At 37.1% G+C, this 23,274-nt stretch overlaps 1 protein-coding gene across 2 annotated transcripts; it reads left to right on the top strand.

The window, feature by feature from the left end:
• Nucleotides 1-9: 9 nt before the first annotated feature.
• MARCH5 (membrane associated ring-CH-type finger 5) lies at nucleotides 10-22,733 on the top strand. 2 transcript variants are annotated; one of them, XM_046942925.1, is made up of 6 exons: nucleotides 10-189; nucleotides 12,676-12,878; nucleotides 16,393-16,493; nucleotides 18,436-18,619; nucleotides 19,063-19,229; nucleotides 20,394-22,733. In XM_046942925.1, exons 1-6 carry the CDS (start codon nucleotides 146-148, stop codon nucleotides 20,508-20,510), a joined length of 816 nt encoding a protein of 271 aa, XP_046798881.1. In that variant the 5' UTR covers nucleotides 10-145; the 3' UTR covers nucleotides 20,511-22,733. The 2 variants fall into 2 exon arrangements, with proteins under 2 accessions (XP_046798881.1, NP_001012924.1); NM_001012906.2 differs by having other exon boundaries at nucleotides 16,363-16,493; nucleotides 20,394-22,731.
• The last annotated feature ends 541 nt before the right edge of the window (nucleotides 22,734-23,274 follow it).

The following is a 23,274-nucleotide window of genomic DNA, read 5'->3' as shown; positions in this document are numbered from 1 at the left end:
GCCCGCCGAGGGAGGCGCGTGGCGGGGGGCGGCCTCGCTGCACGGCCCCGCTTTCTCCCGGCGTGACGCGCGGCTCCCCCCGCGCTGGGCCCCTTTGTCAGGCCGCGGGCCCTCGCCTAGGCCCGCGCCTTCCACTGCCGGAGCCATGTCGGAGCAGACGGGCCTGGCGCTGCCGCAGACCATGGACAGGTACGGGAGGATCGGCTCCGGGAGGCTCAGGCTGGCCGGCGGCGGTAGCGTATCTGTAGGTTCGCCGTGGCACGGGTGGTGTGGGCCGTGTTAAGCTCGGCCGTACGTCAGCGTGGAGAGCGTGGCGGGGCTGGAGCGGGCTGCGGGGAGAGCGGTGCGGGCTGCAGGGGCTGCCGGCTTCCTGTGGGTGCGGGAGGTAACGCAGGCATGGGAAGCGTTTGGTGCGTTCGTGGAAGCCTTGAAGGGAGAGGTGTGTTTAGCCGGGCCTCGTGGGCTCTGTTACTAGCTTTGTCGGCTTTGAAGAAGCCTGTATTTTCTTTTTTGAGCCGCTGCTAAAAAGTCCGACCTGTAAACCCCTCTGACTTAATTCTAGGGGAGAAAAGGCATTTGTTTTTGTTATGCTTACTTTCACTGTTTACGTGTACTTGCACTCGAAACGCTTTCACCCTGTTCTGCTGAGAATTTGAGATTCCCACTGTGGGGCATTGAGTCATCCAGGAAGCTCTTGGGACCTGCACGTATGGGCAGCAACCGGGCTGGTAGTGCCGGAGGTGTGACTGCCCGGTGCTTCTGAAGGTGGGAACCCACAAGGAATCTCTTCCCTACTGAGAAACCCATCACACTTTCATCACAAAGAACTGTCGAGGAAAAAAAAAAAGGAACAAAAACCCACCAAACTCTGATGTTCTGATGGTTTTTTCCTTCTGTAAGGAAAGAGGATTTCAGTAAAATACAGCCTGTCATCAGGCAGGTGATGGAGAGATAAACTGTGGGAGGCGAGGGCAGAGCTTGCACTGCCTGGAAGGTGAGGATAAGGAACTTCAGTCCGATGTAGAAAAAGACTAAAAGTGAGTTGTTGGAGGACAGAGGAAGAGGGAAAGCTTGTTGTTGATGTTTTAGAAAACCTGGGAAGTGATGTTAAGGAGGCTAAGAGTTGGGAACTGGAAGAGTTTTGGCAAGAAGTAACAGAAAGGAGATAAGTTTTTTTTTTTTTTTGTAAAGCACTGCAAGGGAAGTATTCTGTTTTACTTCCTGTGAATATCGGGAATAAAAAGATGGTGAAGGATGACAAATGAGCAGGAGGAGGGTGGTAAAACTATTGTGTAGAATGAAGGAAGAACGAGGAAGATCAGGAAGAATGTTACACACCTGAAACTAAATTTCATCTTCTTCCTGAAGTTCGTATGAGCGATGATATGTAATATTTCATTATTTTGGATGCCTAAGAAATTGTTATGTTCTGAAATGGTTGCCCTGCTGTCTGTGGCTATTTTAACATAATATGAGGTCCTAATTCAGTGGGAAATGTCTCAGGTGGTATTTATCTGTGTTGCAAACAGTAAATTGATGTAATTAGATGACACTGCCTAATAAAACTGAAGCTTTTCTTCTGTGCTTATATGAGCATTTGGGACTGTGTCATGCAAGAATCTAGAATCCTTTGTGATGTCTTTGCAGGTATTTTTTTTTAAGCTTACATTTTTTTTAAGTGTCCTTTTTTTTTTTTTTTCTTCTATGTTTCTTCTATGCTGGAACAGATTTTAGGGTCTTCCCAGTATTGGCAAAGCTTACTGTTAATGAAAAACTGTTAAAACCAAATGGCATGTAGAAAGCAGTGGGAGAAGTCGTGAAAAGTTTAGGTGAGCGTTCACGAAGAAGGAAATTGGTTAACTAGCAGCCAAACCAGTTCACTGTTCTTCGTTTGGATATGGATATCTGGGGTTCGATGCACGTTTAATGTTCTTGTGAACTACAGTTTCACAAAGCTGAAAGGATGCATCTCTGGCCCTTTCCAAAGACTTCCTAGAAAATTTGGAGTAAGAGTTGGTAATGTAAAATAATTGGAAGGTGTTCCTGGCTTGCTTAACAACAAAGACAATAGGGGAAAAGTTTGAAGTACGTAGGAAGCATAGAAAAAGGTATGAAGAAAGACTGCAGCTTTCATGCAAGCTTGTTAGACTCAGAATAGGAAGCTTTAGAAACAGCATTGTGGGAAACAATGAATGGAAATGGTAAGAAGGTGCCAAGTATTTAGGATTTGTATTTAATTCAGGACTCAGTACAGTACAAGTAGAAGGATCTTGGAGTAAACAAGGCCTCAAAATGCAGTCAGTGTAAGTTTTCTATTACATACTGGGGTTATGGAGTATGGTTACTTTACAAGAAACTCTTGGTCCTTCATCTGGTGTTTCTCGAGATCGTGCATAACTGCTTTTGTGTTGTATGTAGTGATTATCAAGAAAAACCTTTCATCAGGAGACATAACCTGCAAATGATTCCTTTGTAGGGATTCTGACGAACAGAAATTCCTTCTCTTTCATGCTGTTATCATTGATGCTAATGATAGGTAGTTGTTGCCCTGGGTAGCAGTAACAAGTGCATACAGAAAAGCTTATGAGTTAATGTATTATCATCTCACACAGAGCACATACTGTTAAATCAAATTGAAATCTCATGATGAGGGATGCAGAAAATAGCTTTTCAGCCAATAGTGCTTTCAGTGGTGTCTAATACTTGTCATTGGGAGGGAAAAAGTTGTTTTGTTTTTTTCTGATACATAGGTGATAACACTGAGAATTTGCAGAGAATGGTGAAGTACTATTGTATCAGGAATAAGTTATTGCTGTAGATCTGAATGTATGCACTACTTTGTATGTAAGGGTGGTAGCTCTTAGATCAAGTTCTTCAATATGTATTTGTGAGAGATAACATCTGGCTTCTTTACTTGGCTCTTAGGTTGTACAACTGTGTGACTTTCTTCTTGTGCTCATCTTTTGTTATTTTTCCTGGATAATTTTAGTCTGGACCACATTTCTAACAAATGCCACCTTTCTAGTAAAAAGCTGTTACAGTGTAATGAATTCCTTACTTGAAATTTCTAGCTAAGGACTTTATACTTAGCTGAAGGGTTGCTACACAAAGAATGCAAGAGGAAATAACACAGAAATGTTGTACTCAGAGTGGTATGAGGATCTTGAACCTTTACAGTGAAAGTATTGTGCTTGGTATGCCAGTATCATGAACTGAGTCCTTTTTATCCTTTTAAATATCGCTTTAAAAATAGGCTAAAAAAGAAGGAAGGTTTTTTTGTTTTGTTTTCTTTCAGTTAGGTCCTATGAACTTCCTGTCTTGGCACTGTTTAACAGTAGTTCTTCCAACTGAACACTTCTAAATGTTCTAGCTGCCTTGTCAGGTGTTCTGGCTGCTTTGTGCATGCTCCAGACTCTTGTTCTTTCTGGGTAATGTTGGAAGATAAGCTGTTGAACTTTGTCAGATTTTGGTACTAGGTTTGATTAGTAACGTAATCTTTTAAGTACGTAGGTCACTCTGAAAGCAATGCTTCCTATTGATTTTCATGGAAACTAGAACACATGCAAAGAGCACAATAACGCTATTTCATAGAGCGAATAGACAGCTACAAAATGTGATTTTTCAACGTAGTCACTCATATCCACTGGTCTCCTTAGATATTCAGCAAATGTTGATGAATGTCGGTGGGTGTGTGCCATTGTTCCCAAATAGAGGAATTCAATGACACACCTTTGCTGCATATGCACTTCCACATGTGAGATGCTGTTCTGTCAGACTGCCGCTCTGCTGCTGTCACCCAGCAACAGCATGTTATGGAATGTTGGTGGGAATGTTCAGCCTCTGCTTTTGACTTTGTGGGCCAATGTAATAAAATAGGAGGCATTACTTTTAGAGCAGTCTTCATAGTTAATTCTTTCCTGTGTCATTTGCCTGTTAAATGGAGTTTTATAGCTGTGTTTTTAGGCATAAATAATGTGTACATTTGCTTCATTTTAAAGTGTTTGTTTTTGAAGTGATGGATTTGAGTCATTTGAAATAGCCCTGGAAGCTGTCATATATATATTTTTTCTTTTTAAAGAATTTTGCAGTTATCATAAAACTTCATTGGATAACTTCCAATTCATATTTTGTTGGTAGTCTGGTCAGTCTGTTATCTTAAAAAATCTAAATGCTTATCCACACAGTGGCTTTTTCTAGCAATGTCATTGCCTATTTTTACCTTAATGTGAGCCATAATGCTAAAATGTACTCTTATTTTTAAGCTTTATTCTCTTGACTTCAGAAGGACTATCTGCAGATTGCTCTTACGATTTGGTTATATTCAGGCTTCAAAATGCTGGTTTCTGTTTGTTTCATGGTAGTGATTGTGGTATTCTTCTTACTGTCTGAAGACCACTTCTCCCTCCAGTATACAAGGACTGCTCTGAAAGTAATGCCTCCTTGTTCTATCAGGAAAGATAAGCCAAAATTGATTGCAAACCTTTAAAAGGCCTTTTGTCCATCTGTGTAAAAGTGTCAGGATGTTATTTTAAAGCTTTTTTAACCTTGAGACTTTGGTCGTATGTGTATAGTATTTCCATATTGACATGTGCTTTGATAGGCTTACATACAAACTTGAATGTTTTAAACTTAATGGCTTAAGAGCTTAGTTCTACCTGCAGACAGTAGGCAATTAGCTCTCTGATTTTAGGGTTAGGAAACTCCCAAGAAGCTGTTTATCATCCTTGGTACTGAAAATCTTAATACCCCATATACATTTTGAGGGTATTCAAATAGTATTTTCATCTTTTACATATAAAAAGGCTGTATGAAAGATCTTATTGATAGCTTCTTAGGTCTCTGTAATAGTGCTTAGCTGTGATTGTTTCCCTTGGCATGGTGGCTTGCAGTGCTTGCTGAAGTTAAAACTTGTGTCAACTAGTACAAATATACCAAGTAACTATTTTAATATGTATAATTTCAGGAGGAAAAAAAAAGAAACTACAAGATTAAAATATTACTTTTAGAAGATCTTAAATGAAAACTTTAAGTGGCAGTGAATATACCAAATGTTCATTGGTACTCTACTGTAGAGAGGATAGGGAGTTCTATGCATGAAAATGTGAAATAGACCTTCTCTTTTAAAGTGTCTTTACATAGCTTTCTGTTCTGCCCTCATTTGTTTTTCCTGTTAATGAATGCCTCCACTTGGCATCAGAGTACTTTGTTCAGAAGTCAGCATTTTATATTGGACTAAAACATGCCAACATAAGGTAGCCTTCTATGAAGGGTGCTATTACAAAGGCCGTGTGCTGTATGCTTGTGATTGTTCTGCTGGTGAGTCATGCAGTCAGCTTGAGAGTACTGGGGAGTTACTTAATGTTACAATCAGACACCTTGGAGCTTGGTTTGCATTTACTAAAGACTCTTCCAAATTTTTAATACCTGCCAAATATGTGTAGCTGCTCCTAAACTGATTGCCTCCCAAGAATCTCTCTTCTTGGGGTTTAAAATCCATACCGAATTGAGATTTTTTTAGGTGACTTTTTGATGTCTCATTCTTTAATTTTTGTTACGAATATTAGGAAGGTAAAAGATGACTGTCTCTTCGAGGGCATTTTCATTTGCTCTCTCACATACTGTAAATTCTATAATAAAAAATAGAAATTATAAACTGAGAACATAACTTGAGTAATAGCATCTATTATATAAGCTATTGAATTCAAAGCCATTTGCCTGGAGACTTCCTGACAATTTTTGCATCTTTAAGACCCTAATTTCTATTTCTGCTTTGTTTGGAAGAAAGTAACAGGAAATACTGCTTTGATCATGGAACTGAGAATGGAATGTGGACAGCCATAAGCTTGGTTTTTAATTGATAAATCTAATGTGTTTACTTTTAACTGTACTGTGCCTAAAAGATTTTTATTTTTACATTAGGTGTGTGATACTGGAAGATTGATGCAGAAGTTTGAACTTGCATAATGCAGACTCTGAATGGAATCAAAGTTTGCATTTCTTTTATAATTTGCTTGTCACAGTAGTGGTTTAATGTCGAGACAGCTGTGATTTTAGGCATGTCAAAGTTCTGTTCTCTATTTATGTTGCTTCTGATGTTTGTAACATCTACCACCTACTTTTTACATGTACCACAAACACCAATATTGGTATTCTTCTGATGCAGTTTCTCTACTTCCTCCAGTGCAAATTAAACTGTTGTACAGAGTTCAATGCTTTTTAAAAAGAGAAAAGACATATTTTCATCTTAATCTTGAGACTGACAGTTGTACTTAACATTCCAGATTAAAACAGCATATTAGAAATATCTTCATAGCAATATTTGGGAACACACAGATATGGTTAGTGCTTGATAAGGGAATGTAAGTAGGTGCTAACCTTCTGTTATGGAAAAGTAAATCCTCCAGGAGATATGTAGAATCATGTTTGGTGTCCTTAGACTAAGAACTTGAAGGAATAATGGTTAAGTTCTGTTAAGTCAACTCAACGTTTCTTTCTTCAATAATAGAGGATAAATGAATATAGTTGTTGCTCATAAAAGGGTGCAGCTGATAGGATTCTGATGAAGCGTGAAGCGGTTGCACAGCGATACCTATCCTTGGTGCATGGCCAGCACTTCCAAGCAAGCTTCTTGATACAGGATTGTTTTGTTATCAAGGTTTGCCCCAGTTAGCACATATTTTTAAATTCTCTGGGAATGTCAGAAAGCTGTTTTTTGGAAACACTGACTAGGGTATCCTCTGAATGTGCAATTAAACAATAGGAGCATCTAAGTAGAATACCTTAGCATGCTTTGAGTTCCTTCTTACTAAGAAGCAGCCTCCTGTGTTTTAGAGTCTCAGATCAATTTGCTGCTGCCTGCACTGATACTTCTTTTCAGTCAAACCTTTCCTTATCCTCTCTTTATCTCTCGTAATTGACTATTATAAGATGGAGAGCTACCTCAGTTACTTTCTGTGCATTGTTCTTGATTAAATGCTTTTTCACCAACATTTTTTATGCATTGGTTTGACTGAAGTGTTGTCACCCTCTGACTGGAGAGTGTATTGACTGAGTTGCTGAAAGCAATGGTGCTACTAATCTTTTTTTCTTCCTCAAAGTGCAGAATCCGGGTCATGATGACTGATCAAGAGTATAGTTGAAAATGCTTTTCCCAGGGGGCCTCAAATGACTAAAGTTTGACAGATACATGACTTCTTGTTTTGCTATGCTTTTATTGTCTGGCAAGTAAATTTTGTGCATTGGAAACCATGGAAACAGTTGAAAATCAAAGTTTAGCACATAGTGAAGTGTGTAATGTGTCCCTAGAGAGTGGACATTGGTGTAAGAATTCAATACAGTAGATTGCAGATGAATTACAGGAAGAATGACTTTTAAATCTACTTTGAAGTCTTACTCAGTCTTCCTCTGCTACATCTGGCAGTGTTGCTAGAACAAAGTTTTTCAGCCTCGTAATAATCCATTCTTCTTTAATCTCTTATTGGTGTACAAATCAGATAGTTTAGCCTGTTGAGAGTTGGGTGTCCTACCTTAATAGCAGGTCATGTTATCAGTTGGAGAACACTGTGGTCCTCCTGCCATGTGGAGTTCTTGTACTATCTTCAGCATGCTACCTGCTTTGCTTTCTACAGCCAGAGTAAATATTAGTATACGAATTCTATCTCCTCTAATTTCTTACTATAGCTATTATACATGCATATCATGCTGCTCTGCAGTTCAGCACTGAGAGAAGCTGAAATGTTTAAAGAATTTTTTCTGGTTTTCATTTTCCTAATCAGAGCTTTCAGACATACTGCTGTATTATGTTGCAGCTATTGCAAACAATTAGTACATGATTAAGATGTTTAAATGAATACTGAAGGAAGTATTTTTAGGTGACCGCTAAATCATAATTTGCTAGGTGTTTTGCCACTGTATTATTACACTGGTAGCATTACATATTAGTAATATTATGTATTACCATTACTTCTTATTCAGCCTTCATTTTTTGAATAATAATAAAATAAACCCATATTTCTGTTTTGGAAGTAATTTGTTTGCCAGCTTTGTGATCTCACCCCCCACTGTTGGGTTTATTCATTTTCTATTTCTTGTATCTGGTGGTAAGATTCCCATGTTACTGCCCCCTAGCAGTTGCTTAGTGTCTTAGATCGCTGGACGTGTATGCTAAGCTGCTAAAAAGTAATGACAGCTTAATTAGTAAAAATGTGTAATATTTCAGTAATAAGGTGCTTGTTATGAGTTGTAGTTTTGCCTGATTTGTCATTTGCACAGTTTTAGGATAGCCATGCTTTTCCTCTCCACTTCAATAAGAGAAATGTTTGTAACAGCAAAGTTCTTTCTGTATTTAGAGACCTGCAGCAAGGCTACAGGTTATTACTTCAACCAGTAGTGTAAATTTTTTGATAAAATAGGTCCCCAAACCCTGTGAGAACTTAAAAGAACTTGAATGTATAATAACTAAATCTATGGGGGATTTCTTGGTCCAGGTTAAATAGAAGCGAAGGCCTTGTATACGTGTAAGGAATGATTCAAGCACAATAGATGGTGGCTGGTAGTCCAAGATTTAATTTTATCCACAAGCTAGGAAGTTGCCAGCAGGATTTTGTGAACTGTCTTTTACTTATATCTCTTCCTTTATATAGTTCAGTTAGCTCAAGAGTAAACACTTTCTCCTTAATCAGAGCTATTATTCACAGCATATAAATAAGCTGAACTTCTGTTAATTGATAGATCTCTGGTAGGCTTTCTGGGTAGTTATTTTGTTTTGCTTCTATGCTTTTTTCTGACTGCTTATTGGGTTTTAGTCATCTGTAGGCTTTTTTTAAAAAGAAAAGAAATATATTATTGAAAAGCTTCTTAAAATCTAGTTTAAACAATGCCATCCTCTGGCTAGAGGAAGTCAGTTTTTATATGGATACCACAGTTGTGTGGCCACGTGTTTGTTTATGATATTATCTATTTAAACTTTCCTGGCTGTTTTTTGATAAAATACTTTTGTATTAAAGGCTACGTCAGCTTCTCTTCTTAGCATTACACCATATTATTGATCAGGGATGGCAGGATATTAAGACATATGACCTTCAGGAACTTTATTTAGTAGTTACGCTTGGTTCCAAGGGGACAGCATGCTTTCTAGCTGAATGATCCCAGTTGGCACATAGCTGCTATGCCACTCTGCTTTAAAGAAGATTGGTGGAAGTCATGATGGAGCATATAAAGCTGGTGTCATGCACTAGAGCAGCGTTGCACTGCTGTCTTTCTGGACTCATTTTTTTCAACTGATGTGAGCCCTTCTTTTTCTCTTAGGACACTGTGAGATTTTCTGGAGTTTGATAGACAGAACTCAGGTTGAAAATGAAGGCATTTTCTTCTTGGAGAACTGGAAAGCACTGGGGAGATAGCAGCACTCCATCTCTAATCCTGCTGCAATTTCAGTTTTCCTCTGCTAACCAGCTTCAACCATTGTGTCGGATAGGTCTTATGCATTCTGCTGCTGAAGTCTTCATGATGGTTTAGACTTTGCAACTGAGTTCATCTCTTCTAACACTTGCTCTTCCCCATGAAGCATGATGTAAGCTAGCATATCTCATGGTAAGTGGCACTACCTGCTTGATAGCTTTTATCAGACACATAGGCCATGCTTGTAGTCTCTTGTGCTAGAAGGCCATTCTTTGGTCACAAGATCTTCCTGCTGCTTTCTTCCAACTCAGGAAAAGGAAGTGCTTAGTAGAGTATTTGCAATGTACTGTTTCACCGCTTCTTGAGAAAAGAGCTTACTGTGTTCCTCTACTGAAATGAGTTGCAAAGCAGCTTACCTATGTTGTGTGCTGCTACATAACTCCCTTTAATTTTGAAATCTTGGTCTTCCCACTTATGTATGATTTTACAGTACTTAGAGTGTAGTCAGTAGGTTAATCGGAAGCTTATTACTATTAATTAGTAATATTTAATCTGTCAGTATCGTCTATGCATTAAAAACTTACAAGCTCATGGAAAATTACTTTGCAAATAGCTGACTCTGGTTATTCCTTTGGAACAGTGCTTTTTCGTGGCAAGTTATTGCAGTGCTTTCAGTCACATCCCCCAGTACATGCTTTCACCTGTTACTGCATTGGCTCAATGCTGTTGTTGCTATCAGCAGCCTTTTCACTTTTAAAAAATTCAATTGCAGTAAGTATTCAGTGCTTAGCAGAGTAAGGATGCTTTATTCTGATACTAAGGTAACAGTGAATTCGTGCTTCAAGGAAAAATGGTATGCTTTATAATGTGAAGAAAAATTTTCCTGTAGAGATTTCTTGTATTTTATGAAGGATCTGTAATGGGAGGAAAATGATTTTTGGCTCATGGATAAGTGCTAGGTCCTGCTAAAAGTCTTGCAAGGATTTTCTTCTCAGAAGTTTTGTTTGTACTTGAAGTTCTTGTGTGTTTGCCACTGATCCTTAGGGAAAAATTCCAAGACTTTTTTTTAATTCTCTTGAAGCACTGAATAGGTGGAACAGGACTATAAACAGCTGTGTTGTCCTAGTCTCACAAATCACCTTCCATTAAGTGTTGCGGACACAAGGATGTCTGCTGGGCTTATTGGGCCTTGAAGATTTTTGAGAGCTCTTTACTGGTGGTGTACAACTGATGTACTGCTTTTAAAATGTTTGTATTGCTTGTGGTAGTGTTTCCTGCATGAAAACAAAGCTTTATCACGACTAATTCAGCTCCCACAGACTGAGGTGATTTGATTTCAATAACATTAATTGGATCCCATCCTTCTTCCCATCTAATGCTGATTTGAGGGAAAAAAAGTATTATTCAAACAGAGTACAACCCAGTAAAACAGCAGTCTGCCTGTTGGTATGTCTGCTGGTATGGGAGGATCTTCCTGGTGTGTTAGTGCTATTGCTATAGCAGAGCAACTTCCTTAGTGATGCAGAATTCATTGTTTGGAGAAGCTGCTTCTTAGGCAAGCTATGGATTTCTAGATTACTTGTATAACATTTGGAGTGTAGGCTCTCTGATCTTTAATACAGCTTTCTATCTATCTACTTCGTTTTTTATGTGCGTAGTTCCCTGAATGGAATTTATCTTCAGTCGAAAATAAAATGGATGCAATTACTTTTTCTGAGTCAGAATGGAATTTTTTGAGTCTGGACAACTGTTAGGTACTGGGGACCAAAATCTAAAAGCGTTTGTAATCTTATAGTCCAATCTGAAATGATACTGTTCTGCTTTTTGTGTGTTGTGCTGCTCTTAATTGCTTTTTTTTTTTTTTTAATACCACTGAAGTATAGAAAAATACATCAGTATTATTGATTTGGCTCTGTAGAAAAGTCATCAAGGTAAAAAGGTTTCTGTTTCTATCAGAAACAATGCTTTGTTCTGCCTTGCCAGCCTTTTCTATTTCAGGTTATCTGAGTAGCAACCTCATTCAGTAGTAAGAATCAAGGTCATATTTTATTCAGTACAAGAAAATGGAAAATGTGGTAGGAGCCAAGGTGCTTGTTTTGAAATCGTTTTATTTAGCTCTTTCTGCTACAGATGCATTCAATGGAAAGGGATAAAGGTGATGACAAAAACATGAGGAATTTACTGTTCATTATTCATGATTTGTTAAAGGCTTAAGACTGTAAAGGATTTTGTTATCCTTCTCATAAGTCTTTCATGTTTCAGTTATGATAACCTGGCAGGAAATTAGATGAATCAGTTAAGGAAAAGATGAAGATTTTCTTATTAACAGGAAACTTGAACATAATTTATTCTGTGAGGCGCTCATGGACATATTCACTAGTTAAATAATCTGTCTTTATTTGAGTATGGTTTTGACTTCTGTGGCTTTAATGCATTTGGCCTCACTGGCAGCCACAGGCTTAACTAGCTCTGTTGTGAAGTTCTTGGCTGAAAAATGAAAGTATAAGCTATGAATATAGACTTAAGTTGAATGTGGAATGAATGTGTGGAGCCAAGAACAAAACTGTGGAAGATGAACAATGCTGTGAGTAGTATTGTATTGTTTTACAGAGGTTATGGAAACAAGAGGGGGTGATGCAATAAAGGTGAGGTATAGTTGAGCAGCAGCGATGTGGCAAAAATTGTTTCAAGGAAACCTGAAAGGAGAGGAAGAAGGTCAACAGCTGACAAATTCTAGAGGAGGGGAGAGCAGAAGTTTTGTTAACCACCTTAACACGTCCCTCCATAAAAACTGCAGTTGGATGCATTTATTTACAGGGTTTGTTGCATCGAATCATTTGCATTAAGGTTATGTCATGTAAGAGGATTGGATTTATTTTCCTAATTGAAACTGCTGCATTGATTTTATATTTTTCATTTTTAAAAAAATTACAAAATGCTCAGTGTGGAAGGAGATAATTGATAATACAATTAAGCATTTCATGCATTTAATTATTAGAAGGCTGAGCTACAGTTGCAATGCTTTTTAATCCATAAATAATCAAAAACTGAAATTAGTAATTCAGAATGTATTAAAAGCATCTGCTTAGCTGCCTGTGATATTATGTTGTTAATACTGCAGGACAAGACTGTGGTTAAAAAGAAAAAACCTGTGTATTTGGTGATTAGGAATGAAGCAACAAGCATCATTTCTAGGTATACCTTTTCTAAAAATACATATGAAAGTTTAGCACTTGAAAGTAGCAAAAATATCTTTTTTTCTTCCTGTAATTTCAGAAGCTGCTGGGTTTGTTTTGCTACCGATGAGGATGATCGGACAGCAGAGTGGGTGAGACCTTGCAGGTGCAGGGGCTCTACGAAGTGGGTTCATCAGACTTGTCTACAGCGCTGGGTGGATGAAAAGCAAAGAGGAAACAGTACTGCTAGAGTTGCTTGTCCTCAGTGCAATGCAGAATATTTAATAGTATTTCCAAAGCTAGGTAAGATGTGCATCATTTTAATCATAATGGGTTGTTTCTGTATATTGTTCCTAATTCTTTGCTTTTTTTAATGCTTGGAGCCTCTGTTTTATTGACAACTTTGAGCTGAAAATATTGAGCTGAAAGGAAATTTCTGAGTGATGATACATATTGCTAAGGGGGGAGAAAACTGGCTGGTATGTTATCTGTGTCCAAGAAAATGTAAAACAGCACGATAACTTGTTAGTAAGTAATTGACATATCAGTCTTTGAGTCAATTTTGTTGTAAGGTAGCTGTGAAGAAGGCATCAGGTGTTGATAACTAGCATTGCTTTTGGTGTGTAGGGGAGGGTGTTTTGATATCTGGACAATGAAAATATACCACAGAACTTGAAGGTTTTGGGAATGGGAATAAAGTGCCTGTAGTTTGGTTAAGATGCATGCACAGAAAAAATAACAGGCCTTCTCATTTGTTCCTGCCATTTGAGGCATACTTGATTTGAATGCTATGATGCCAAAATACTAATGTTCCTAGATTCTGATAAATCTGGCCTGAAATTCTTGCATGAGACTCTTCAGCTCTGCATGCAGGCATCTTGAAATCTTTTGATCTATTTTCTCTCTCAATACCAGCTTTTTCCATGGTAAAGAGATAAGGGAGGCATAAAATTTAACATGGCATATGTAATTTTACACAAGTCTATAGCAGACCAGGAAAATCATCTTGGGTTCATCCAGCCTCTGTTATGACCTGAGGTACTTCAAGCAGGTGGGACAGTTGTGCCCTTTCATAGCTCTTTTTAGTAACCCAGAACTGTTACATCAGAACTCAACTGTAAATCAATCAAGGTCACACAAGGCAAAGTTAAGACAGTAAGATTTCATGCAGTCTTAGCAGTAGCCCCTTCCTTGTGCTGCAGCAAACACATTACTAGTCATGCCATTCAAAAAACTAAATTTCTTGAGCAGGTAAGATGTAGCAACTAACCAAGTTTCCATGACATATCATGGTTCAAAAACTTAAACTACGTTAAGACTTTTCTAATGTACTGCTGGAAAAAGGTTTGCATTCCAGTGAAGTGTTTCCTTTTTTGTTGTGGAATAACTGCTTAAAACCCAGATGTTTCATTATTATTATTATTTCATTTTAATAAATAAGAAAACCAAACTTGGCAGACAAACTTCTGCTAATGCATGGTTGTTTTTAACACATGAAAAATATTACTGTATTTTGTTCTTTCATGTGTATGTCTGAGATTTTTTCACTTTTGTACTTCCTTAATATCATCTTTAAAGATTGGTTCTGCCTTCCTTTCTCACTACTTTTACCCTAAAGGGATAATTAAAGTTTAGTGGAACTTTTTTTTTTTCTAGCTCAGAATTCTGTACTTAATTCTGTAGTGTGCTTTCTTTCGTGATTGGGATCAGTGGGTGTAATCTGTTAATATTTTATCTTAGACTTCTGCTGTTGCCATACCACCTTGCCAAGATGTGTAAGGCAAGCTTCAGTGCTTTGTGTTACCCTTCAGGACTTGTAGAATATAATGATTGTGTGTGGTTTTCTGGGGAGTTGTGGTGGTGGTTTTTTTTGGGGGGGGGCGTGGGGGGGAGGAGGCGGAGCAGTCTCTTGTCTTTACCTCCTTCAAAAGAATGGTGTAAATTTTCCCAATAGTGCACTAAACTTTCCTCTGATTGTGGGAAGCTATCAAGATATGCAAACAACTGTGTATTTAGCACTTGCAGTTATGACCTTGTTGCTATTTCAATACGCTCATAAATATCCCAGCAATCTTTTAAATTTGTCCTGGAAAGTTAAACATAACTATTAATACAGTTGAACTGGTTGTGCAACAAATTTATATGTTGAGTGAAGCATTCCTTCAAAAAACCACGAAATTTCATAGCTATTCAACAATAAGTTGCTCATCTTGAGAGTACATTAGCTCTGAAACTTTGTCAGCTTCTTAATGACTAATTTACATCAATTGATGTATTCGAAACAGGGTGCTGATGAGGTGTTTTCTTGTGTGAAGGAAGATGCTTCCTGCCCTTAAAACTAGAACTTTTTACCAAAACAACACATTCTGTACTAGAAGATGCATGGAAGGGTAACTAACTTACAGTATAGTAGTAGGGTAAAACATGATTCTCTGCCAGAGCTAAGAAGCTAATTAAGCAACATTCTGCCAAAGTTAGTTGCACAAAACTGTCTACTAGATTGATACATAGCTTAGCCTTATTTACAATTACTTATGTGTAGACTTGACATAAGTTAGATATGCTCACATTGTGGGTCTTCAGTATGATACATGCACAAACACCAGTTAAAAGTTGCAATCCCTGCATCTGGTCTCTGGGTGGTATTACTATACAAATGTTATCTAAAATATTGCTCTGAATTTGGGAGTGCTTTTCAAGAATATTAGTGTTGATAAACATAACAGGAACATGTAAGTGAACTAGTTACTTGTTTTCATTGGCTGGCTTCAGCTGACTAGAATTGGTGTTGGTATTGGGTGTTGTGTTCTGTTTTGTTTGGAAAGCATGCCCACTGTTGTCTTGCATAGCCAATTCAATCATGAAATGGGAGTCACAATTTTTTCAGCAAGAAAAGTATGCAAAAAAAGTAGTCACCAACTGTTCACTTTCTGATAACACGTGTAATATCCTAAAGAGCTTGTTGTAAAACACAAAATAAAATTGCTACTTCTCTACTGATATTTAGCAGTCTGGCAAACACAAAAGTAGCATGGAACATGGTCATGGTGATAGCTACTTTTCAGTTCAATGCATGCTTTCCAGACTCTTCAACTTGTGGCTTTTGCTTTGCTGGTTCTCTTGCAGTCTTCAAAAGAAAAGATGTGAGTATGCCCTGTTTATCAAAGTTGGCATGAGTGATGTGTTGCTCTGTGCAAGTCTTGAAAGTGGAGTTGTCAATAAACAATGAAACTATGTATTGTCAACAGCTCTAAAGGAAAGGGATTTTTTCCTCCAATATTTGAGGTAACCCTAAAAATACTGAATTGAACACATCACTTCTCTAGTGGAATGAATCTTTGCTACTTTTTGCTATAGAGTGGGATAAAGTTTAGTGACAGCATTTGTAGGCAAAGGTATCAGTTTATGGAGTACATAATAACTAATTGCTATTTTAGCTTTTTGAAAAATATCTAACATAGAAAAAAAAATCACTGAGCTTAAAATAGCTAGTACAGCAAAACTATTCTGACCCAAGAGATGCAAAGGGACTTAGTCAACTTCAGCAGGGTAAATTAGTGCTGTTAGGAGTATATTTCTGTCAGATGTTTCAATGAATGACATAGTACATAGAAGTTACAAGTTCAGCTCAGTAGCTTTTAAGCTGTATGCTCTCATAAGCAGCATACGTGGTGTGTCAAATTTGTATTTTGCCAAGTTTGTGCTTTCTTGTCAGTGACAGGCGCTGAGAGCTTTCTTCAATATGCTTATATCTGCATCTTGAAACCTTACTTTTCCTCTGTCATAGGTCCAGTTGTTTACGTTTTGGATCTTGCAGATCGACTGATCTCAAAGGCATGTCCATTTGCTGCAGCTGGAATAATGGTGGGCTCCATATACTGGACAGCAGTTACATATGGAGCTGTGACAGTGATGCAGGTACATGTGTATTTTCTCTTCTACATCTTACAAGCCTTGAGAGCAAGGCTTTTAAATAAGGCTTTTAAATTAAAAAAAATAAAGACTCCTTTCTTCCCTTAGCTTAAAATGTGGCTTTGCTACTTTCGTTGCTTTCAATGCAGTTAGCACGTATATTCAAGGGGGGTTGATAGAAAGCTTTTTACTCTTAAGCAATCATACTGTATAAAGCCCATTCTGCTTGTTCAAATTGGGTTGGTCTACAGCTAAGAAAATTCGCTACTGTTTTTACTGGCTGCCTTGCATATGATAGACTGATGTACCCACTTCTGTTCTTAAGAAAAAGTACCATTAGCACAGGGCTATTGGTAGTCTAACTCCTAGTCTTGAGAAGAAATATGAGATTAATCTCTTCTTTATCTGCAGAACAATTTTGCTGGTTACATGGAGAATTTTTCAGTCCCAGCTCCTTTCCTTATAGGAGGGAAAATGTGTGTTTTGAAGGATGCAATTCATGCATACACAACAAATGCAAACAACTTCATTTTAATAGTATATTTTGATTATTTCAGAATGTATGTTAGCTGAAAAAAAAAATTTTTCTACTTCAGTTTTTGTGGACTTCCAGTTTGAATACAAGAAAAATGTTGACGGATTGTTCGCAACTGTCCTATATCAACTACAAGACTAAAGTTCATAGACTGTACAACTAGCAGGACCTTTGTTACCATTTTAGTTGATTCCTGTATTTAGCCTATAACCTGTGTTTTGCCTGAAAGTATAAAAGTATTCTGATGCAGTTCAGTTATACACAGTAGTGTACAGATGCATTTATTAATTCTGTGTTACACTATAGAATTGTAACTTATTTTATATATAAAGCCTAGTCATTATCCATGCAAGTTATATGGAACTACTTTTTCTTGAGCTGTGTGGTACTGCCCAATGGTATCTGATTCTGTTTGTATAGGAACTTGTAGCAAAAATGTATATGGTAACCATTTTAACTTGAGCCCAGATGAGTTGATGCAGTCTCCCTGGTACCTGTGTCAAATGACTGTATGAAAGTGATATAAAATGACTTACAAGACTTCCTCCATTCCAGTGGGTGACATGTACAATTCTGTAGTTGGAAATCTATGAATTTCCCAGTATCTTGTTCTTGTGTCCCTTACAGGGACACTGCAAGCATCTGTAGGGATAAAACTGGAATTTAGTGAAATGGACTAGTCCTTGTCTCTCTGAAAACTGCTATACTGAGCCTTTTTCTGCAGTAACTTCTATGATCTTTTATAGCTTCTCAAGAACTACGTAACAAAATTGAAAACTAAACACTCCTCTCTATGGTTGCTTTACTTTTGAAATGAGAATCTGGCCTTAAGCACAGGCAAGCTGTGGGTCCAGTTAAGCAATTGCATGGTTACAACTTCACACCTATGTTGTTATAGATATGTGGTTAGATCGTAGGTTTGAAGAATTAGCTTTTTTCCTCTGGTTTACATACAGTGTGATCTCTCTTGCATAGAGGATTCCTAATTAAGAGATTTTTAATTTAAAACATCCTGAAATACAATTTATCCTTTAAAGAGCAAGATCTAATCGAGTATAGAATTAATCATCCAAAAATTCAAGTTTTTGTATGCACTGTGGAAAGCCTTTTGTTTTCATACTTCAGATGTTTATGCTTTTACTCATGCATGCAGAAGGACATGAAACTTTTGCTGAGATGGAAAAGAATTGTGTTACAGGTCTCTGTTGCAAGAGTAATGACATGCACACTAGGGCAGGAAGCTCACTCGTCTGCATTATGCTTGATAAACAGCCAAGGATGCAAAAGGAAGACTGAGTACAGTAGTTGAAAGGTTTTTTGTTATCTTAAAATGTGTGGTCAGTCCCTCCCCAAAACAAACTTAAAATTGTATTTCTTGTTTGTTTGTTTTTCCACTCTATACGTATTTATCAGGTTGTGGGTCACAAAGAAGGTCTTGATGTTATGGAGAGAGCTGATCCTTTATTTCTTTTGATTGGACTTCCCACTATCCCAGTCATGCTAATACTGGGCAAGATGATTCGCTGGGAGGACTATGTGCTCAGACTGTGGCGCAAATATTCTAATAAGCTACAAATTTTGAACAGCATATTTCCAGGTAATGTGAATTAATTTTAAAAGGCAATACCAAGTTTGAGTTTCTCCATCTAGAAGACAGGGATGTGAGTTTTTACCATCTTTAAGTATGGGTGATTATACCTTCCCTCTATTATGTTTGTTTTATTTTGATTTTGGTCATACAATACCTAGTGAGGCAGGTGGGGCAATAGGAACAGAAAGGTGGTTTCAGTTAAGGGTTTGGTAACGAAAGAAACTACTAAAAATAACGGTTTCTTGTTTGAAAGTAAAAATGAATGTAGTGACTTAATTGTAATGGAATATCTGCTGAAAAGAGGGTGAGTTATCAAAGTAATTAAACTGAATATCTATGCTGATGCACTGTAGATTTATAATGAAGCAGAAGGGGGCAGGACTAGTTCCTCCTATGTTCTGTTTGAGGCAGTGTCTGCATTATCTCTTCTTCTGCTCTCATCCCTTTAGGCATTGGTTGTCCTGTTCCTCGTATTCCAGCAGAGGCCAACCCACTGGCCGATCATGTCTCTGCTACACGTATTCTATGTGGAGCTCTAGTTTTCCCTACTATTGCCACAATAGTTGGCAAGCTGATGTTCAGCAGTGTTAACTCAAATTTACAAAGGACAATCTTGGTAAGATACTCTATTGTTTCCTATATGAATAGTTATATAGGATTGTAAAGTGCTGTGGAGTGGGAAGAAACTAAAGTGTAAATTGAACTAGAACTTAAGAGTGGCATTTGATTAAGGGTAGAGGAGATTTTTCTGAAGTTGTCTGTCTTGGCAGTGGGCAAGCATTACATGTGAGAGACTTTTTTTTTTTTTTCCCCTGTGACTTAAAGTAACCTAGACAAGGCTGAAACCTCTGTCTGGTACTGTGCTAGGCAGATCTTAACAGTAGATGAGCAATCAGTATATTCTAAGAACAAGCTCTGCAAGTGAGGACTAGGGTTTTGTATTATCAGCCTTTTCAGATTAGCTTCTGTTGACTTATTGGAAGAATTAATTTATTGAAATAAGAGTGAAAAGATATATTTCTTACACCTTAAATGAAGGCAGAAGAACAAGTAGATGAAAAAAATCTCCTTTGTGAATAGTCTCTCAGGCTTGCAGTTTTTCAAGAGGAAGCAAATTGAGTTTTGTGAACTGGCATCCCTGGTAGATCTGACTGTCACTTCAATAGTTGGTTTGTTTTGTTTGTTTGGTTGGTTTTTTGGTAGGTTTTTTTTTTTCAATTGTAACATGTGGAAGAAACACCAGTGTTACAACCATTCATGCAGGCTAAAGGTTGCTTAGTGTTTCTTCTTTGAAGACTTGAGATGAATGCAGGGTAAAACCTTAAAAGCAATAAATTGGCTTTCTTTCACTTTATGCTTGTTTTTAGCAAGTGCCCTCCTCCACAGTCTGTTTACGGAATGGTAACAAATATTATTTGTGCCATTTATGATTATTCAAAGAAGGGGGAAAAAAGCAGATAAATAACTGTTTTGCTTAGTTTTTGAAATAGAATAATAGACTTTTAGAATATATGTTGAACTCCCAAGGAGATAAAAGTTTTCAAAAATATCTGTAGTCTATTTTGTATAATCCCTTTATATATAACCTGGACCTCTGTAGTACCGTATTGTGACAGAAAACTGTTGTTATCATTTGGAATTGTCCTAATTAGCTAACTTCAAAAGAAAAAGCTGTTTGATTAGAAAGCAAACCTTATTAAATAAGTTTTCTTTTACAAAGAACGTTTGCAACGATATGATGCTGAACTTCGCAGGCTTTCAAAATCTCTTTTTATTTCAGGGTGGAATTGCTTTTGTTGCTATAAAAGGAGCTTTTAAGGTTTACTTCAAACAACAGCAGTATTTGCGCCAAGCTCACCGCAAAATTTTAAATTATCCTGAGCAAGAAGGTGCATAAGGCTGTGATCATCTGATGTCATACAGTCTCACCTAACAGGTTTCCATGTTGTACTGGTTCCATTATTGCACAGTAGTGGAGAATTGTGATAAGTTGCTGCTCCTGTTTTTTTCTTTGAATATAATAAAGCACTGTCTTGTGGCAGGGTATATCCTTTCAGTAATCACTGAACCTAAGAATGTGACTTGCTTTCATTGTTTTGGGGTATTTCTCTTGAGCAACAGGCTTTGGAATTACTTTCTTTGAGCCAATTTGCTGAATGGGTGAAAAAAATAGTACTAACTACACAACAAAAACTTTAAATTATGTAATTAATATAGGCCATGTCCAGATGCCTTTTCTAATACTGTGTTTTCATACCCGGGCTGTCATCCATTTCAGTACTTCAAACAATGAAGGGGTTTTTTTGTTGTTGTTGTTTTTTTTTTTTTTTTTTTTAAGAAAGGAAATGAATCATTACTAAGGGAAAGTAATTGTGGGACATCAGGCAATAAAGATTTTCTTGTTTTTTTGCTGGTGTGGAACAGGGAGTGCACAATACACAAATGGCTGGACAGAAAGAGTGCGAGATAGATCACTCTACAGGACTTGTATGTCAGCTTTAGTCACCTAGGTACAAGCTTTTGAAATCAGTGTGGCTTCCAGCCACTACTGTATTTCTGAAAACTTTTATTGTCCTGTTATATCTTCTGCAATGCCTACTGTTTTCTCATGGCTTTTTTTTTTTTTTACTGTTTTGTAACTGGTACTAGAGAGCTTTCTTTTTTTCTTCGCAGTAAAGTAATTACATGGGGGAAGTGAATTTCAATCACTTTCTAGTTAAGTATTAGAGCAATTGTTTATTCTCATGTTCCTTTGTGTTATTTAAGTTATATGTACAAGTAAAGAGAGTAGGAAAAATATGAGGAAACAATGGATGCTAAAGTTATATTTAGAAGAAAGCTACAGCTTTCAGTTTCAACTTCGGCATCTGAGGGCATGGCTCAGCTCCTGTATCTGGACAAGTCTTTTCTCTGCCCAAGCTATCTGTATTGGCAGGATAGCCAGGAACAACGTCTGGAAAGGGGGCAATGCTACACTGGGGTACTGAGTTTAAGACATTACCAGCAGTTTAGACAGCTGAATACAACTTGGTTCTGTTCTGTAAAGGACTAAGGATAAATCTTAAATGTGTAATAAACTAAGTTAGTTTATTTGCACAGTAAGCTTTACTGTTAGAACATGTTCAAAGCATCCTGCTGACGGAGACACTAGCACTTCAGTTATTTCAGGTATTTAATAAACTTAACAGAAATTAACTGTTTTCCAAAGTTAAATTTTGACAAATATAACATGGCCGTTTAATATTCATATCAGATCTAACCTCAAGTTAGTACTAGAAGTTCTCTTTACAACAATTTGTTGCTCTCAAAAGGTTTTTTTCTTCTTCTTGATAGGATGTCAAATGCATGGAGACAGGTTTAAAAAAAATAAACAGAAAAAAATAGTGGAAGTATTCCTAAGTAACTATTTCTTTTCACCAGAAATGAAGGAAATACAGAGTGGATTTAATATTTGACTGCAATAATGTATGTTAAAAAAAACTCAAATTATGGTACCTTTTCTATAGTATATTTGTCTTAAATACTGAGATGTAATATTTTAGGACTGTATAAAGTGTATATAATGGCCACCTACTATTCAAAAACTACAGGTATGGAAAATTATACATTTGATCCATATCAAATACTTTGAGATCCTTGCTGTAACTGAAGAACTGCTACAATCTTGCAAGTCTGCTGATTATATTTGTCTTAGAGTGGGGTCACTTTTATATAAACTTTAGATAGAGTGGCAACCTTGGAAAAGTTGCTGCTTTGTGTAAGATAGTCTTGAAACATATACATATTTCTTATGGAATTCCTCATTTTGAGAAAACAGCTTTTCAGTGGTCTTCACTGTACATATTTCCAGCCAATTTATTACTGTTTTTTAAAGTCTCATGAAGAATTGAATGATGCAAATTACCAGTCTTGAAACTTGTTCTATGGAATGAGATAATTGTCTTCACTGAAACTTGAAGCTACTGTAAAAATATCATTACAGAAACACTGTTTGGATTATATGATGATTAAAGTGGTGGCAGAAAGTCATTACTTTGGTTACTATGTTGTAAATCTTGTTTTTAGTATTACAAATTATAGTTATGTTGGATTAGGCTGAATAAATATTTTTTATGCTCCATAGTGTATTTTGTCAGTTGAACGGAAGCCAACAACAACGGAATGTGTTTTAATGCATATCTGAGGAGTTATACAATCAATTTTAAGTTGATAGGTCAAAGAAATATCTTGCACTAAAGGAAAAATGACTGAGATGTCAACCTTACGCTTTAAATTTACTATCTGTTGGGGTTTCTTTTTCCCCCCTCCCTTATATTTGATTAGTGAATGAGATGGTGGAATACTTTTCTTATACGTTTAAAGCAAAACATTGTTGCAATGTGAAAGACCTCTGTTAATACAAAATAGTGACTGGGAGTTGCTGGATAACTCTGGGTTGGCTGATGTGGTGTTTATTGGGGAACAGAGACGTGTCTCTTCATTGAGAAAGGTAATACTGACTATAGGAATGATTTTTTTTCACTAATGGTTAATGTCCTGTTACCTTCACAGAAGGAGCATTAAATGTTATTTAGCATTTCTCAATGCAATATAAGGGTTCTCACCTATTCTTATCCAAAATCTGTCTTTTAATTTCCCCCATTTAGGCGAGAGCTGAACTA

Source organism: Gallus gallus, chromosome 6 (assembly GCF_016699485.2).
Source record: "Gallus gallus isolate bGalGal1 chromosome 6, bGalGal1.mat.broiler.GRCg7b, whole genome shotgun sequence".
NCBI lineage: Eukaryota > Metazoa > Chordata > Aves > Galliformes > Phasianidae > Gallus > Gallus gallus.
Note: the sequence above shows the minus strand (reverse complement) of the source record. Positions and strands in the feature narration are given on the sequence as shown.

Bases quoted from the DNA above. Each gene is read 5' to 3' on its own strand.
- MARCH5 (NM_001012906.2), top strand. From the start codon at position 146: ATGTCGGAGCAGACGGGCCTGGCGCTGCCGCAGACCATGGACAG. The intron at 190-12,675 runs GTACGGGAGGAT...CTGTAATTTCAG, and splicing joins CTGCCGCAGACCATGGACAG to AAGCTGCTGGGTTTGTTTTG. The intron at 16,494-18,435 runs GTACATGTGTAT...CGTATTTATCAG, and splicing joins GAGCTGTGACAGTGATGCAG to GTTGTGGGTCACAAAGAAGG.